This window comes from Pteropus vampyrus, unplaced genomic scaffold (genome assembly GCF_000151845.1).
Source record: "Pteropus vampyrus isolate Shadow unplaced genomic scaffold, Pvam_2.0 Scaffold254, whole genome shotgun sequence".
Taxonomy (NCBI): domain Eukaryota; kingdom Metazoa; phylum Chordata; class Mammalia; order Chiroptera; family Pteropodidae; genus Pteropus; species Pteropus vampyrus.
Window position 1 is genome coordinate 371,935 of NW_011889035.1, and position 15,886 is coordinate 387,820.

General features: G+C 37.8%; 1 protein-coding gene across 2 annotated transcripts in view; it reads left to right on the forward strand.

Moving 5' to 3' along the window:
• The window catches only part of MAML2 (mastermind like transcriptional coactivator 2), a 333,389-nt gene that overhangs the window by 311,594 nt on the left and 5,909 nt on the right, over positions 1 to 15,886 (forward strand). The window contains exons 3-4 of one of the 2 annotated variants that reach the window (XM_011374723.2): positions 9,242 to 9,445; positions 14,534 to 14,645. In XM_011374723.2, the coding sequence (XP_011373025.1) occupies positions 9,242 to 9,445; positions 14,534 to 14,645 (316 nt within the window). The remainder of the gene's footprint in view (positions 1 to 9,241; positions 9,446 to 14,533; positions 14,646 to 15,886) is intronic. The other variant, XM_023520259.1, reaches the window with a different exon arrangement.

Sequence of the window (15,886 nt, forward strand, 5' to 3'; positions counted from 1 at the left end):
ACTTGGGAAAAAGCAGAGTTGGAATTTGAACCAGTTCTATCTGATCCCAGAATCCACTTTTCACTACTGCTGCCCACCCACTCAAATTGCTTTTAGAACAGAGGGATGTTTTCAAAATATTTTGCCTATTATCTTATTTTATTAATGTTTTACATACTTTGCATTTTAAAGGCATACATGTAAAAAAAGAGAAATTTCTTAAACCTTATCTCCTCATCTTTAAAATGGGAATAATAATTAAAGCAGAATTATTATGGAAATTAAATGAGATAATAAATGGCAATTCCTCAACACATGGTCTGCTACATAGCTTTCACAAAATGATAGCTATGAATAGAAATCGTATCCATTCATGTGCCTTCCAAGATATACTCACATCATCATCATCGTCGTCATTGTCATATCATCACCATCATCATTGTTATTGTCATCATGATCTTCATCATCACTCACCGCTAACTCTTTTTCTTCCTACAACATCCTTTATGCCATGGGCCCTTCTCAGGTGGCACACCCATAAAAGCAGCACTAGATTTAGCAATGTTGCCCAACCTTTGCCTTTGTTTCCTACATTGGCTTTCTATTGCCTTGGAAAAGAGCTAGCATTTTCAGCAGAAAGTTCTGTCCCCTTTTCTGCTTCAGACTGCTTATTCATTTGTTTATTTATACAAAAAAAAATTACAAAGAATCCTCTTTACCCTCGGAATATTGTGATGAACATCTCAGCCTTCCAATCATTTATAATGAAAGATAGATATAAGCAAACAATTGTGATACAGAATGACAAATTCTACCTCACGGGCCAGTACCGAGTGTTATAGAAACAGAGAAAAGGGGCATTGAACAGCCTTGGGAGGTCAGAGAAGACTTCTTGAAAAAAATGGCATCTGAGCTGAGCCTAGAAAGAATGGGTGCTCACTGGGTAAAGAGGGGCAAGGGAAGAATGCTCCAGGCAGAGGGGATGTGAGCACGGAGTGGAGAAATCTCTCTGAGTTCAGAGAATTGCGGATAAGTTACTATCTCTATAGCATAGAGTGAAGGAAGAATGTGTTGAGAGATGAGACTGGAAAAAGATGCAGAAGCCAAATTATGGAGGGCTTTGTACTCTATTCTCAGGAGTTAGAACTTGATCCCAAAGGCAATGAGGAGCCACGGATGGTCTGAAGCTAGGAAAGCAGTGTAAAAGATATATCCAAGGGGAAGTCATTTCATTACTTTCATAAACACTAACCTTTGAGGGGATGGGGGCAGAGTTCTCAGCCTAAAGTCTATGGATGGATGGCCTGTGGATGTTTAGAAAACTTGTAAACTCCCTGAAATTGTAGACAAAATTGTTAGTTGTATATATACTTGAGGAGATGGGAGAAGGAACAGAATCCGTAGCTTTATAAAATCCTCAGAAGTCACCATTATCCAAAGAACAGTGTGAAACCATTGCTCTAGGGACAGAAAGCGAAAAGCTAACTTACAGAGCAGAAATTTCAGGTCTGCCACAAAGAGCCCTTCTAAAGTTGACGAGCTCCTCTTTTAAGAAAAATTTCTCATTCCTTCCTCTGAGTTACCAAACTCTTCCCACTCCACCCTGACCCAGTGACGTTTTGTTCCTGGCCACTCTCCCGCGTAAATGCTGCCTCCTCGCCCATGGAACTGTTCTTCTGTGCCAACCCATAATAAGTGTCCACCCCACAGGCTAAGAATAGATGCAGTGTCCTGGTGAGTTGAAAATTAGGTAACATCTGAAGGACGAACTCTACGGTGACCACAAAACTCATTTTAATCATTTCGACCAAACAGATTGTAAACATATGATCAGGGTTTCTCTGCAGGGTAGAAGAGAAGGTTCTAAGCAAGAAAAGAAAAATACCCTATTAAATAGAAGCGGGAAGAGCAGCTACTGTTTATAATTGCAAAAGACAAAGAAAATTACTAATCCAAATACATTCTCCTGTGCTTGCATACTTCACTTTTCAACATCTCCTCTCCCCCACCCATTACCCATAACAAGCCAGTTCTACCAGACAAGCTACAATTAATTCTCTCGGGCAAATAGATTTTATTTCATTCATTTCTCCTAATTTTCCTAGATTTTGATATGTGTTCATCATTTCGTTAGGTTTGTGACCTTGTGTGAATCAATTCCTTAATTTTGCTGGGCAGTGTCTTCATCTGCGAAATAAAGGTGGATGAAAGATCTATAAGCTGCTTTTCAGTTCCCGCTATTTGTAATGGTGGCTGGAGTGGAGATCTCATGATAGATCTACTGTGTGCAGATCTCGTGATAGATATTTCTTATATCTGACTTGCCAGTTCCTTCTAAGGATTGCTGAATTCTTTCTCTAAGGCGTTTTATCAAGTTAATGTAAAACAACAACAACAACAACAACAAAGTATGTAGCGTTACTTTGCTGGTGCAGCCAAAGGAGCAAGTGTCAGCAAATTTTTTCCATAAAGGGCCAAATAGTAAATATTTTAGTCTTTATGGGCCATAAGCTCTCTGTCACAGCAATTCAACTCTGCTGTTGTAGTGTCGCCATATGTAAATGAATGTGTATGGCTATGTTCCAATAAAATTTATTTACCAAAAAAGGTGGCAAGCTGGATTTGACCAATCAAGTCATACCATAGTTTACTGACCCTTGAAATAAAATCCTGGCAGCCTGAAGATAGCAGTGTTTTATCCCGTCAGTCTTTCTGTTTAAAAGTTGTTTCCTGGATGGTTTCCTGATCATTGTTTTGTTGTCATTGTTATTTGTGTGAAACAAAGAACTGTTCCATTATTTTCATTATCCACAGCCACCTCACTAGTCATGTCCCAAATACATAACTTAAGTGGGCTTGCCAGCTTGTAAGGAGTCTGAAACAGTTAAGGCAACTTGTTTCTCAGGCATAGAGATGAATAAATGGCTTCATAAGTAGACAGTTCAGAAGATAAATAGCCTGGAGGAACAGCTGATCAGTTAATTCACTGAGACAGGGAAAGAAGAGGAAAAAGGGAAAGAGAGAAGGGGGTGGGGGGGAAGAAAGATTGTGAGATCTGCTGTACAAACTTGCCCAGCTGGGTACTTTATCTTGAATTTGTTTTGCAAATTGCAGATGCCTAGCTCTGGAAGCCAAGAAAAAGAAAAGGCAGTCATCTCACGCCAAAATACTCTCATAGATCCCAAGTTACTTCATTTTTGTGGGGGGAAAAAAATCATTATATATCCCCCTTCTAAAATAAGAGAAACAGAGAGCCATTTTACCCAGATGCCCAGAGCAAGACAAATATTTTTTAGAGTTTCCTTTTAATATTAAGAACAAGTCCTGCCTGATAACTTTGCTTGCTTTATGAAACTTCCTGTGTCATTGATCAGCTCACAGAACTGCTTTAACAGTAAAACTGACTGAATTCAATGAGTCTTAATATTCCAACCTACTTCGGTGAAACCAGGGACATTTGTGTTCGCTGCTTTAGGACATGTTGAATTGGACCCCGTCCTACCTTTTGCTAAAATCAGTCCTGCTTAACAGAGCTCTTATATTCCATTAAAATGAAAGGAAGAGGTAATCTAGCATTTATATTAACATTTTTTAAAAACATCTCTCACATATTGACCATGATTTACAGACACATTTTATCAAAATAGACCCAGGAGCCAGGCCTACATTCTAGTATTTGTTTATTGAGATTTATAAGATTTACTTTATATATACTGTTACTTTAAATATTTATTCTTGAAAATTTTTAAAAGATGGTATTGGTAAATTTGCTGTTAGAACTAGAATAGTGAGATTTATTTCTAATTTTTAAGCTTGGACTTTTTTTTTTTAAAAGGACCTCAAACTGACTTTAAGAGAAATATAGGTAATTTTAGGGAGGACAGGTAATTTGTCCTCTAAGGAAAAGGGGTGCCCATGTAAAAAGGTTCAAGTGTTTCCTGAATCTTCTGTCAGATTTTATAGACATAGTTTGCAATCTTTTTGTGTTAGTACTTCACATGGTGATTCATGAACAAGATTCTGAGTCAACAATATAACAAATTTGGAAAAGCATTGTTTTATCATGTTTTCCATACATTAAAACGTGCATTCAGCTTCCTATAAACATCAGTCAACCTTACACACTGCCACTTACTTGTGAATATGCTCTGATTACCTCCACCTAAAAGGTTGAGTCATCATATACCCGATTTACCAAATGGTCTCCTAACACCCTTGAGACCATTCTGGACAATAAATTTCCCATCAATAGCCCAGTTGGAAAACTTGAAAGTATAGATAACCTGTGGAGTTCTCCAGTAGGCTGCATGGACTTTGATCCCCAAGACCTAGAAGAATGCATGCTGCATAATAGATGCTCAGCAAATATTTGTTGAATGAATGAATAAAAGCAAAGTGAAGATAATAATTCTAAAGACATAGCTTGATTATTGGCAGAACTTTATTAAAAGAATACAGACATGTTTTCATTGGTCTAGCAGTCCTGTGCTGGACAAGGATCAAGAAGCCCTAACCATATTCAAGCACTGGCATAAGACTCTAACTTAGTGGCTTAACTAATACTACAAAAGGACTTTAAAATCCTAAAGATACACACACATACACACACTCACACTGATGTAGAAAATCTATAAGAGCATAATAAGTGTAAATTTATATTAAATCCCGGGAGGATGGGACCAGAAGCCTACTTTGTAGATTAGCATAAATACTATAATTTTATTGGTAGGTGCAAAAAACAAAAAACATGCAAAACGAAAGATCATTCAAGTTCATGATTTGAACTAGTCGTGTGGCGTTTATTTGCTGCCAAATCGATATTTAACTTGTTTCTCTAGAAAACTGGGTTTTCTAGTATAAAATACTACATCAATGGAAATACCTCATTCATTCACAATCACACACACACACACACACACACACACACACACACACACTTTCATGTACAAGCTGAGGATGTGTCATGTTTATCATGGCCTTCATAAGCTCTTGAGCAGAAAGTGAGTGCTGAGGGGGAAACAAATGAATTCTATTAAGTCAAGTTCTACATGGGCTAAGTGTAAGGCAAAGACTGAGGCTGAATATGGAAATCAAAGCCAACACATCCAAGCATACTTTTCTTTCAAAATATTTTATGTACTAACATTTGCACAACATCTTGGCAATGACAGCAAGCTGTGTAAGGAGGTGTTTTGTGTTACATAGCTAACATAAGGGCAAAAAAATGTTGCAGCAGCCAAATATTACTTTGATCATGAATTTAAAGAATGTGTATGGTAGAGTACATTATAAGGCCCAGGGGCTAGAAACTACAAGGTTTAAAAACCTTCTGCAAAATTCCAAAAGAGAGTTTATTTCTTATTCTGCTATCTCTTGGTATTGTGAAGGAATGAAACTAGATTTAGCACAGTCCATCTGTTTAATTAGAGAGAGAAAGAGATATACTTACATTTTCTTGGCGTGCAGATCTTTCATAAATCTTAGAGGAGTGTGCTTTTCCACATTTCACTGGAAATTATGTTGATGAAGTTCACCAATTCTGCCAACATTAAGCACTCTCTTTTTCTCTTCATTTTCCCCTTTCTAAATACTTTTTTAATCTCCAAAATAAAAATAGAAAACTGCCGGCACATAGTAGATATTCAGTAAAATTCATCAAACTCATTATGGATGAATGGCTGCATGGACAACTAGACTGGGCATTAGGAGATCTGGGTTTTAATTCTAAGGCCTAATAGGTGTCATAACACCTAAGGGAAATTATTATGCATTGCTTTTTATTGTAATGGCTTTGACTGAGTGCACAGTGGAGAAGTGATGTGTGGTTTAGTTTCCCAAGTAAACTATAAGCCAGAGATTACAGCTTCAAATGCCTACATAGGCCAAGCCAGTAAGAGAAATGAGAAAAATGGATGGAGATAATAAAATAGGGAATAGTGGGAACTGTGGCCAACCCGAGAGCACAAGGGCCAGCCTGTGTTTGAAACACAATGGGAGCCAAACATACTGCACCTGCCATCCAGATACACTTACAGCATAAGCTCCTCCACAGAGTTCATTGTTTCTACACTTCTCTGCCATATACAAAATAATACAAAAATTAGTAAATAAGAAAAATATTAACTGCTAAAATTTATCAAGCACCAAGTGCCTGGAACTGTTTTAAATTTCATCTGGTCTAATTTTATGTCATTAATAGAATCGCCTTCATTTAACAAGTGAAGAAATTAAGGCACAATACTTAGTATATGTATATTGGTTGCTCTATTAATAAATAATTGGATGTGAAGAAATAAAAAACAGCAGAGTAAAGAACAAAGTATCCAGGCCCTGAGCTGAGCCCCTAACCTACATAAAAGAAGCACGCTCCAAAAGACTATCTGTCAGAGAATGACACTCAACTCATCTTTTGACATCTCCAGGCAGGAGGATGGAGGGAATTCCCAGAGTCCATAGGGAGCTCGCAATCTACAATGTAATTGAGACCGCTACGTTTCTGATAGAGTTGACACATAAAACAGCTTTCTGCAGCCTGCAAGACCTGTCTCTCTTGCTTCTCAACAAACAGATAAACAGACTGTTGCTCCTTTGTATTGAAATAACTATAGCAATCATGAGAAATTATCGTTTATTAAGTGCTTACTAGGTGCTGAATATTTGGAGCATTGTATCATCTCCTCTAATTCTCATAGAGACCCTGTGAAGTCAGCACTGTTGTCATTCCCGTTTTACAAATAAGGAAATTGAGGCTGATAGAGGCGAATTAACTTCTCCCAGATCACACAGCTAATAAGAGCCAGAACTGGGATATAAATTACAACAGGCCTGTCTCCAGAGCTCATGGCCTTGTCGACTGCATGACCATGCAAAGAAAACTTAAAAGAAAAGTAAATTTAATTTTCCTACATATGTTTGTTAACCATATTTTTAAAACATAAAATCCTCTTTTCACATAGTCTTGCACTAAACTCCAAATCATATCACAAAAAATAGCAGCCTGTTTCTACTCAAGTTGGAGTGGAGAATGGAAGGCTAACCCCTGTCTCCAATATATCTCTCTCACCTTGATTCCTCCACTATCACTTCTGATTGTCTTTACACTTCTCTGACTCCACCTCTTCCTAGTGTGGGTGGACCAAAGATTCAACACTCAATCCTCCATCTATGTCCTACTCCACTCACCCTCCAAAAGCACTCAACTCACAGATCTTCATCTAGTCCCATTCTGTTTATGATGCTCACATGCTTGTCTTCAGGCCCACATTCCTAGTGGCTTGTAGGACATGTGGGATAAAATCATTCCCAAAAGCCATGGTGGATTTAAAGTTGAGAGAAATGACTAGGCATATAGAGCAGACATGTGAGTGGGTGGTTTCATTACACTGCTCAGGAGATGTACTTAAACTCAGAGACAATTATTTTTAATTAACTGCTGAGGACTGCCCCACCCCCATTCTCCACAGCCCTGCCTTTCTCTCCATCATACTCTCTTCCATGTATCTGATTGAGGGGGCTCACCCCTGAAGGGAGTGCTCAATAAACATTTGCTTCATGAACAGAAGAGTTGACAGAGGTGTGAAAATCTTTCTCCTCAAAGCTTCTCGTCTCGACAGAGAGACGATAAAGTGACAATAGTGACAGAGAACTGGAGTTCTGCAGTCAAACAGACCTGGCTTCAAATCCTCCCTGATGACTTACCTCTGTGATCTCTCTGAGCTGAGGTTTCACATCTGCAAAATTGGGATGATAATGCTATAGTTCTTGCTCATTGTTTCGTTGGGAGGGGTAAATGAGATAAATCATGTAAAGCGCTGAGCACAGTGACTAGCCTATAACAAGCTTCAGTGAATGGGCATCTTAAGATTATTTTGTATCTCTTTGCATTTGATGCAGTTGGTGAGCTCTGTAGCCCCAGGGATTATTAAAGCAAGGCCATGCTTCCTACATCTCCAGGCTTTGGACTGGCGATTTTTTTTTTTTTTTTTAACTCAGCAGATAACTAAAGAAAGAGAAGGAGATAAAAGGGAAGAGACTTTCCACAAATAGAGTACCTACTACTACTACAGTCATCATGAGAGTCGCTTCATCTTTTTACTCTCTCGTAACCTCACACAGTCAGTCCAGTTGGGCAATGAGCATCGAATTTTATTGCTATATATCCAGTGTTTCTCAAAGAGCATTTCCTGGACCAATGAGCATTAGAATCACTTGAGCAGGTACCTGACCTACAGCCTCAGAATTTCTGGAGCAAGGCGAGGGCATCTGCTTCCCAAATGAATATCATCAAAGTGTGCAGACCTTTGACATAGTACTTGTATCATATAATCTAAAACTGGATTCTGTATTTTCTTGTACACGTAAGAATGTAATTTCTTCCTGAATTATATAATAAACTCACCAAGGTGAAAACAATGTTTTCTAGTTTTCTTATAATCCCTACAGTGCACAGCTCAATCATAAACACATCATTGGGATTAATAAAACTATTTGGCTGGATTAACTTTCTGCCCTGTAGGGTCCTGACCTGTCAATACCTAAAGATTGATAGAGATTTCAAATTAGAATGACAATTCACCAATACCCATTATTATTTAATATATGATGTGAGTTTTTAATCAATACTTTCTCATCGTCAATTGGTTGGGTGTCCTTTCACTGATTAAGCACTGAGATTTCTGACTTACTGACCAGGGAACAAAATTAACAAGTCTGAAAAATGAAGTCCCTTTCAAGTTTCTAAGTGTTTGTAAAACAACTCACAGGCCTTCCTGCCTTATAGAAAGCTCGCCCCTTCTGTTCAAAATGGTCATTTAACTTTTAAAACATGCGAATTTAAACCTAATTTTCATTGCAGGGTCAGCACTGATATGTGCTAACTTTAGGGAAAAGGAAGAACTTGTTATTTTATGATGTGTTTGCTCCTGAGCAATTGAGAGGTTTGCCATATGTTTTTATGGTAGGTTTTTTTTTTTTTTTTTTTTGAGGTTCTGTAAACACCTTCTGGAATGTGGAGGTTCTACCATCAGAGTCATGTGGGAGCTTTTCCAGTCCCCTAGTGTCATTAACCCAGCTGCTTTGGTTGCTGTGATATGCAATTATTGCTTCTACTCTTGAAAAGCAATTCTCTGATCTCCAACTCATTAAGCATGTTTGATCTCAACTAGATGAAAAATGTTCGGAATCTAAGCTTATGATCTTTGTGCTACATTTTTCTTCATTTAATTCACAGTAGCTTTCCACCCCCCTGCTTTCTCTTCTTTAGGATCAACATTCTGTGGTAGGCCAGAACACGGGCCCCAGTCCAAGTCCCAGCCCCTGCTCAAATCCAAACACTGGAAGTGGTTACATGAACTCTCAGCAATCACTGTTGAATCAGCAATTGATGGGAAAGAAACAGACTCTACAGAGGCAGATCATGGAGCAGAAACAGCAGCTTCTCCTCCAGCAGCAGATGCTGGTCGATGCGGTAAAACTTTCTCCTAATTTATACTGCCCGTACTTGTTGGCTCCACAGAAGGAGTTCATTATTTTCCATTCCTATTTATTGTTCTTTTCTCTGCGCCTACTCATGTGACAGCAACAAGGGTGTCCTGGCTATAAGAGAAGCTAATTCTATACATGTGAAGTGCTACAGAAAAAAAAAAAAAGCAACTTGATTTACCAGCTGCTGGGCAGTTGGAAAGCACAGCACCTCAGCTAGCTAACCCTGCCCAGCCAGGGAGCGTTTAGAACCACCAATATGGCTTTCAAATCAGGCCCAAGAAACCAATGTTGTGCCACAGCCCTGAGGGGCAGAAATAGTGGACAGAACTCTAACCAACTCAAATCCACATTGACATTAGAGATAAAAGAGTTCTAAAAGCAGTTTTAAAAGCCAGTATGGAGTTTCAAAACTTAAAATCTGGCTTCCAAAATAAAGCATCTCAAAATTTTTTCTCAAAAAAATTTGAAAATATATCCCACTTTCATCACACTGAAGTGGCCTTAAAGAAAGGCAAGGCCGTCATTTCTCACACATTACCCAAGTATTAACCCTGCTTCAATATTTACCGGTGCATCCCTTCTGTATTCTCAGACATACTCATACAATCAACAACTGACCCAAACCCTTCCTGCCTCCTAAGACTAAGACCCTATCTCCAAGTTTCATTCTCTTCCTTCAAAGTATTTGGCCAAACAAAAGAAGAAAGGAACAAAGCTGACCATCTCCAGGTTAATAAAGAGAAAAAAAAGTAAAAAAATTTTATACTCAAGGAGCTTTGCAGCAAGAGTCAGAAATCCAGGATGTAATAAGCTCTATAATTCATTCAGAAAAAAATTTATTAATTTACAATGGGAATATAGCCATAAACAAGTCAGACCCTGTCTTTGTCCTTAAGGAGCTTAGAGACCACTAAGGAGGTGAAATAAATAGGCGGTTATAATGCATGTGATTAAATGCTGTGATGCGGCAACTACTAGAGGAAGTTCTATCTACTGAAGATGAGAAGGTGAAGGAGGAGATAAGTAAAGAGCCAGAGAGAAGGGAGTTTACAGCCAGAAGAACCAGCATATTTGAAACTCAGAGATAACGAGGTACACTGTATATTATGTTAGCTGAGGCACAGAATGTGCACTGGAATAGGGAAGTGATAGGCAAGGAGGCCAGAAATGAGAGGCCAGAGGATAGAGCTTAAAAAATCAGAATTTCTAGTCTGAAAAACAATGGGGAATACATTAAGGATTTTAAAGAAGGAAGTACTAGATTCAGATTGGCATTATAAAAAGGTATAAACATCGTAAGGGAAAATGTCATGGAGGAAAGGATAAAATCCAACCTGGAGAGTTTGGGGACAGTCTCCCAAGAGAGGTACTGAAGGACTGTAGGATTCTGATGGTTAGAGTACTGAGTTCCACTGTTCCAGTTGGAGAGTGGTCCAGAGACCCAAAAATGCAGTCTCTATGTATATTTGTTGGTTTGAGATTTCATCATGAAATATTTAATGCATAATGAAAAGTATACATAATAATATAAAATTATTTATGTTTTTTAAGGAATGACACATGGAGTAAGTTGGGAGTGCAGAACATATAAGAAGAACTAGAAATAAATTTATTTGACCTCGAATAAGCAATAGTTAGAAATAAATCTTCAGGTGACTTTGAGTACTTCCCTACAGTATAAAGTGTAGGAGAACCACTGACTGGATCGTAACGTGACACATATGATTTTTTCTATAAATTATAGTTTTGAAAACCCCAGTTCTCCCACCTACTCCTTCCATTTTTTATTTTTTATCCTGATAAACTTAACAGCTTAGAAACAAGGGCAGTAGAAGACAAAAATGTAAAATCTAAGATTGACTTATTGGTTACCCTGTCATTATTCCCATCAATAGTACACATTTGTTGGATTATAACATGCAGAGATTGAATTTCTGGATTTTCAGCTCTGACTAAAAGGCAATGAAACATTCCATGAGGGTCTGGTTCTGACACTGGCCTACCTCCCATTGGGCCCCAGCTGAGTCACTACTGGGACAGGTGCAAAGGGCAGTGGCATAAGCTGTGAGAGACGAATGAGAACGAGGCTGCTGTTTTTGCGATTTTTATAAACCATTCACATTTCTCTTTATTTAGATGCCATTGAGGTTGCCCATGCTTTTTAGCATATCCAGGAAGAAACAGTCTTTGATACCACTTTACATTAGCATATGCTTTGTAGTCATTTGCAGTCAACTGGCAAGGCCAGATAGGCACCTAAATTGAGACATTTCTTCATAAAAGTGTGTTATCCTTATACTCTATCAGTCTCCCACCAATGAAGCACAAAGAGGGAAGATGAGTAGTGCTTATTACAATGGGCATCATAATTACCAACATATTTTCTGCACCTACTATGTACCAGGCATCATGCTGAGCTTTTACAGAATTAAAGGATTAATCCTCACAATAAGAGTGTGAGGGAAGTCTGAGAATTATTCACATTTTACATTTCAATATGGTGAAACCAAAGCAGGACAGGTAAGTGCATCAGAAGATTATCTCTGTATTAGGTTTTCAGGCCCAAAATATTGGACTATCATGAGACATTAGTTAATAAGTTAAATTTGATGTTATGCAAAAGTAATCTCAGGGATTCCTGTGAGTTTACACTTTCATAGAATGGGAATATTATTCTCTTGCAAATGAAGCAGTCTCCTTTCAGTATTGGAGAATGGTCTTTGCTGCTCTTCAGCACAAGTGACAACGTGGTGGTTCTGTGATAGCCCAAATGCAAGGCCAAGAATCGAACTCATTTGTGAACAAATAGTTTAAGAAATTCAAGTTTCCAGAGATGTATATGTTAATACTTTGAGCAACCTAATTTAGCACTCAGAGGAATAAAAAGTCAATTATTAGGTTGAATATCCATAAAAATAAGTCCAGATTTGAAATCTAGTTTTTAATTGGGAATCGAGGGGCTGATAACTCCCTTAATCCCCTTCCCTATCTTCTCTCTCTCTCTCTCTCTCTCTCACACACACACACACACACACAACATACCACACATCACACATGCATGAATCCTGTTTTCTTCAGTATAAATAGCAGAAACACCTAATTACATAAGAAAAAATAATAGATGCTTTTGAAAAAGAAAAGATTTCAGAAAGCCCCATGCTTGGCACAAAAATCAAAATTGTCAGCTTGCACAATCGTTTACAACAGGAATGGTTGAACATTGCCACATTTGGGTTCATAGAACATCTCAAGCAGTTTCTTAAACATTTAGGTTTTAAGTAAAAACAGAGTTTCACCAACCACTTTTTCCCTTAATTTGTAAACCCATATTTAAAAGAAATGTAATTCATATGTTTCTGATTCATTTACACTTAGCTCATCAAAATTGTGTTTTATATGAATTACTCGATGCCCCAAAAACCCTGTGAGTCTTTCAAGTTCTTTTTCTTAGAAACGACAATTAGAATTTGGTTTGTTGTTGTTTTAAGCCATTTTTCCCTTCCTTTATAATAGATTTATTCTACTTAGAAAGTTTGGAATTTGATGGGAAACTGAGAGGTACATGGTTTAAGTAGGCTCCAAGTTAGGCAGTCCTCATTTAGCTTCCATTATTTTATCCATCTCTCTGTTACAAGGTTTTCTTTTCTATTTGCTGCCTTTTCTATTATATTGTTCTCTGTCTACCTATGTCAATTATTTTTATCTTTAAAAATGGAGGTTACTTCAGGGTTCATACAAAATTGTAGGGAAGCAATTCTAAAAATTTCCTCATCCATATTGGGAAAGAAAAAAAGCAGCTCCTGATGTCTAGAATTGATATGAAACTCACAGCCAGGCCATTTGTTCTCTGTTGGACATAAACTATGTTACAGAATACCACCTCAGACAGGATTACTCTAAGACCATGATAAAATGAGACAACATAAGGCCACTTCATAATTTTATCTAAAAACAGACACAAACAAGGTCACCGTGCAACCCACAAAATACCAAAAATCCCCTCTTTTACTAAATGACTAACAGCTACTTCATTACTCATAAAATCAACCTCACTTCCTGACAGTTTACAATCTAGAACAAATCTTCATTTTCTTAGACCTCCCTAAATCACCCAAGCAAAGCCTAAATCTTATAATAGCTTCTTTCTAACACGCTCCTCCTACTGAGACACCCCAAGGTCCCCCATGTTGTGCATGCCCCCTCACTGCAACCGGTGGTCTTTGGCACTGATAATATATATATAAAAAAAAAAATCCCCTATTTCCTCTCTCAGCTCCCAAAGAAACCTACTGTAAAGGTCTTAAGGTGAGCAATTCCAGAAGGAAGAAAAGAAGGGAGCTGGGGAAATTTCTGTGCTTTGAGAATGGGGCACAGAGAAATAGAGAAGTGAAGGGGCCCTTGTATTGTGTGGCAGGAAAGAGCCTGAGTTTTTGACTCAAGATTTGCTTTCTGTTCTACCACTATGTGATCGTGAGTAAATTCCTTAGCCTAAGGAAGTTTCCATTTCCTCATCTATGAAGTGGAATAATCATACCTACCTTCAAGGGTTGTTTATGAGGGCAAAAAAATGAGGTAATATGCATATAGTGCCCATAGAAGTACATGGTAAGTTATCTCCTGACGTCTCCTACCTAGGGTTGCCATATTTAGCAAATAAAAATACAGAATGCTCACGTGTCCAATATTTTATCTGGAAATCCTATCTTATGTCTTCTACACTCTGTGGGACCAGAATTATATATGAGTACCAAAGCATATCTGTGTGCTACAAAATAAAACTAGAACTGTCATCTCGAAAATCACAGAATTTTAGTCCTCACTGAAATCTAATTGCAAATTATAGAAAATGAGAGTAGTTACTAGAGCCCAAACACATGCTGAATGTTGAGAAGTAGAAATTACACTTCCATGTGGGAAGTTTATTGTAATGAAAGGGATTTATCTCTGAATTAAGGCTACTAAATAAGATCTATGAATCTCATATTCTTATTTGTTTAAATAGCATTCTGTACATTTTTACGAGTGAGAAAGTAACAGTGCAATTTAATATGTTTTCATTTGTGTTTTCAAGGAGAAAATTACTCCACAAGATCAGATAAACAGACATTTGACAAGGCCGCCCCCAGATTATAAAGACCAAAGAAGAAATGTGGGTAATATGCAACCAACTGCTCAGTATTCTGGTAAGTATTCTTAAAAATTAATAGAAATTGTAACTATGGAAAGAAGAAAACTGTTCAGTTTTTAATATTTCCGCCTTTCCCTATCATATTTAATTGCAACATTTTTCTTAAGACTCCTTCACTAGCTCCCCTATAACTTTCAGGTCAAGACCAAACTTGAATATTTTTAGTCTTCTCATCAGTTTCTGCTTACTTTTGTTCCGTATTCATATATTTCACTGCTCACTAGACTATCTCTGAGAATTCAAAAAAGATTAAATATTTTCTAACTGCTAGGTTCGACCATTCTCCTCCCAGCAATGTATCTTGACTCAGATAGTGCAAGCTATCTTCCTGAGTCACATTTGTAACTTGCATAAAGCTCAATCTTTTTGCCGCCACCTTTGGGCTCACGTCCCTAAGACAAATAGTCCTACCACCGAGAAATAATTGAAGAGCAAATTAAGTCTTTATGAAGTCTCTCAAAAATTCCAAAGGTGGATTGCATTTCAAATACAAAGCAAAACTTCTTAATAAATCTCTCAACATAACATAAGCGATAGGCACTACCCCTAAAATCTTTCCTCCCTCTCTCTGAACTCCAAAAGGCCTTCTCCCTAACCTAGCCTATACTGCTCCTGCTTTCTCCCATTAACCATCTGTTCAAGCCTCTTCTGCCCTTCACTTTCTCATGTAAGTTAAGCTGGTCCTTGAGTTTCCCAAGTTTTCTCTTTACCTGTTACCTTCCTCTGTCAAGAAAGCCATAAAGAAGATTCCCTAACGAAGGAGGGGCTGTAAATACCCCTGTTTGTTAATATTTTCTGGTTCTGTTAAGTGTCGTTATAAATATATTGTTCTAATTTATTTAAACTCTTTCAAATGCACCAGATTGCCTCTTCCACTAAAATTAGGAATGGGATATATGTATTCTACTCTCTAAGATTACTTTGCCTCAAAGCAAAAACAGGATTTTCTATTGATTCTGTCCTCAAAGAGGTTGAGAGATGAGAAGAGATTTATTTGGAACCTGGCTTCTTATACACCATGGCCTATCAGCAGGTTTGGGGAAAGCTACTTTCGAAATATATAAAATTCAAGGTGGATGTCCCAGTTTTTCTTTTCCCATTTACGTAAAAGAACCCCGAGGATAGTAGTCTGGGGCTGGTTTAGTGGCTCTACCATGTTATCTGGGATCCAAGCTTCTTATGTCTTTCCACTCTACCTTCTTTAGCATGTAACTTCCATCCTAAGGGTTGCTTTTG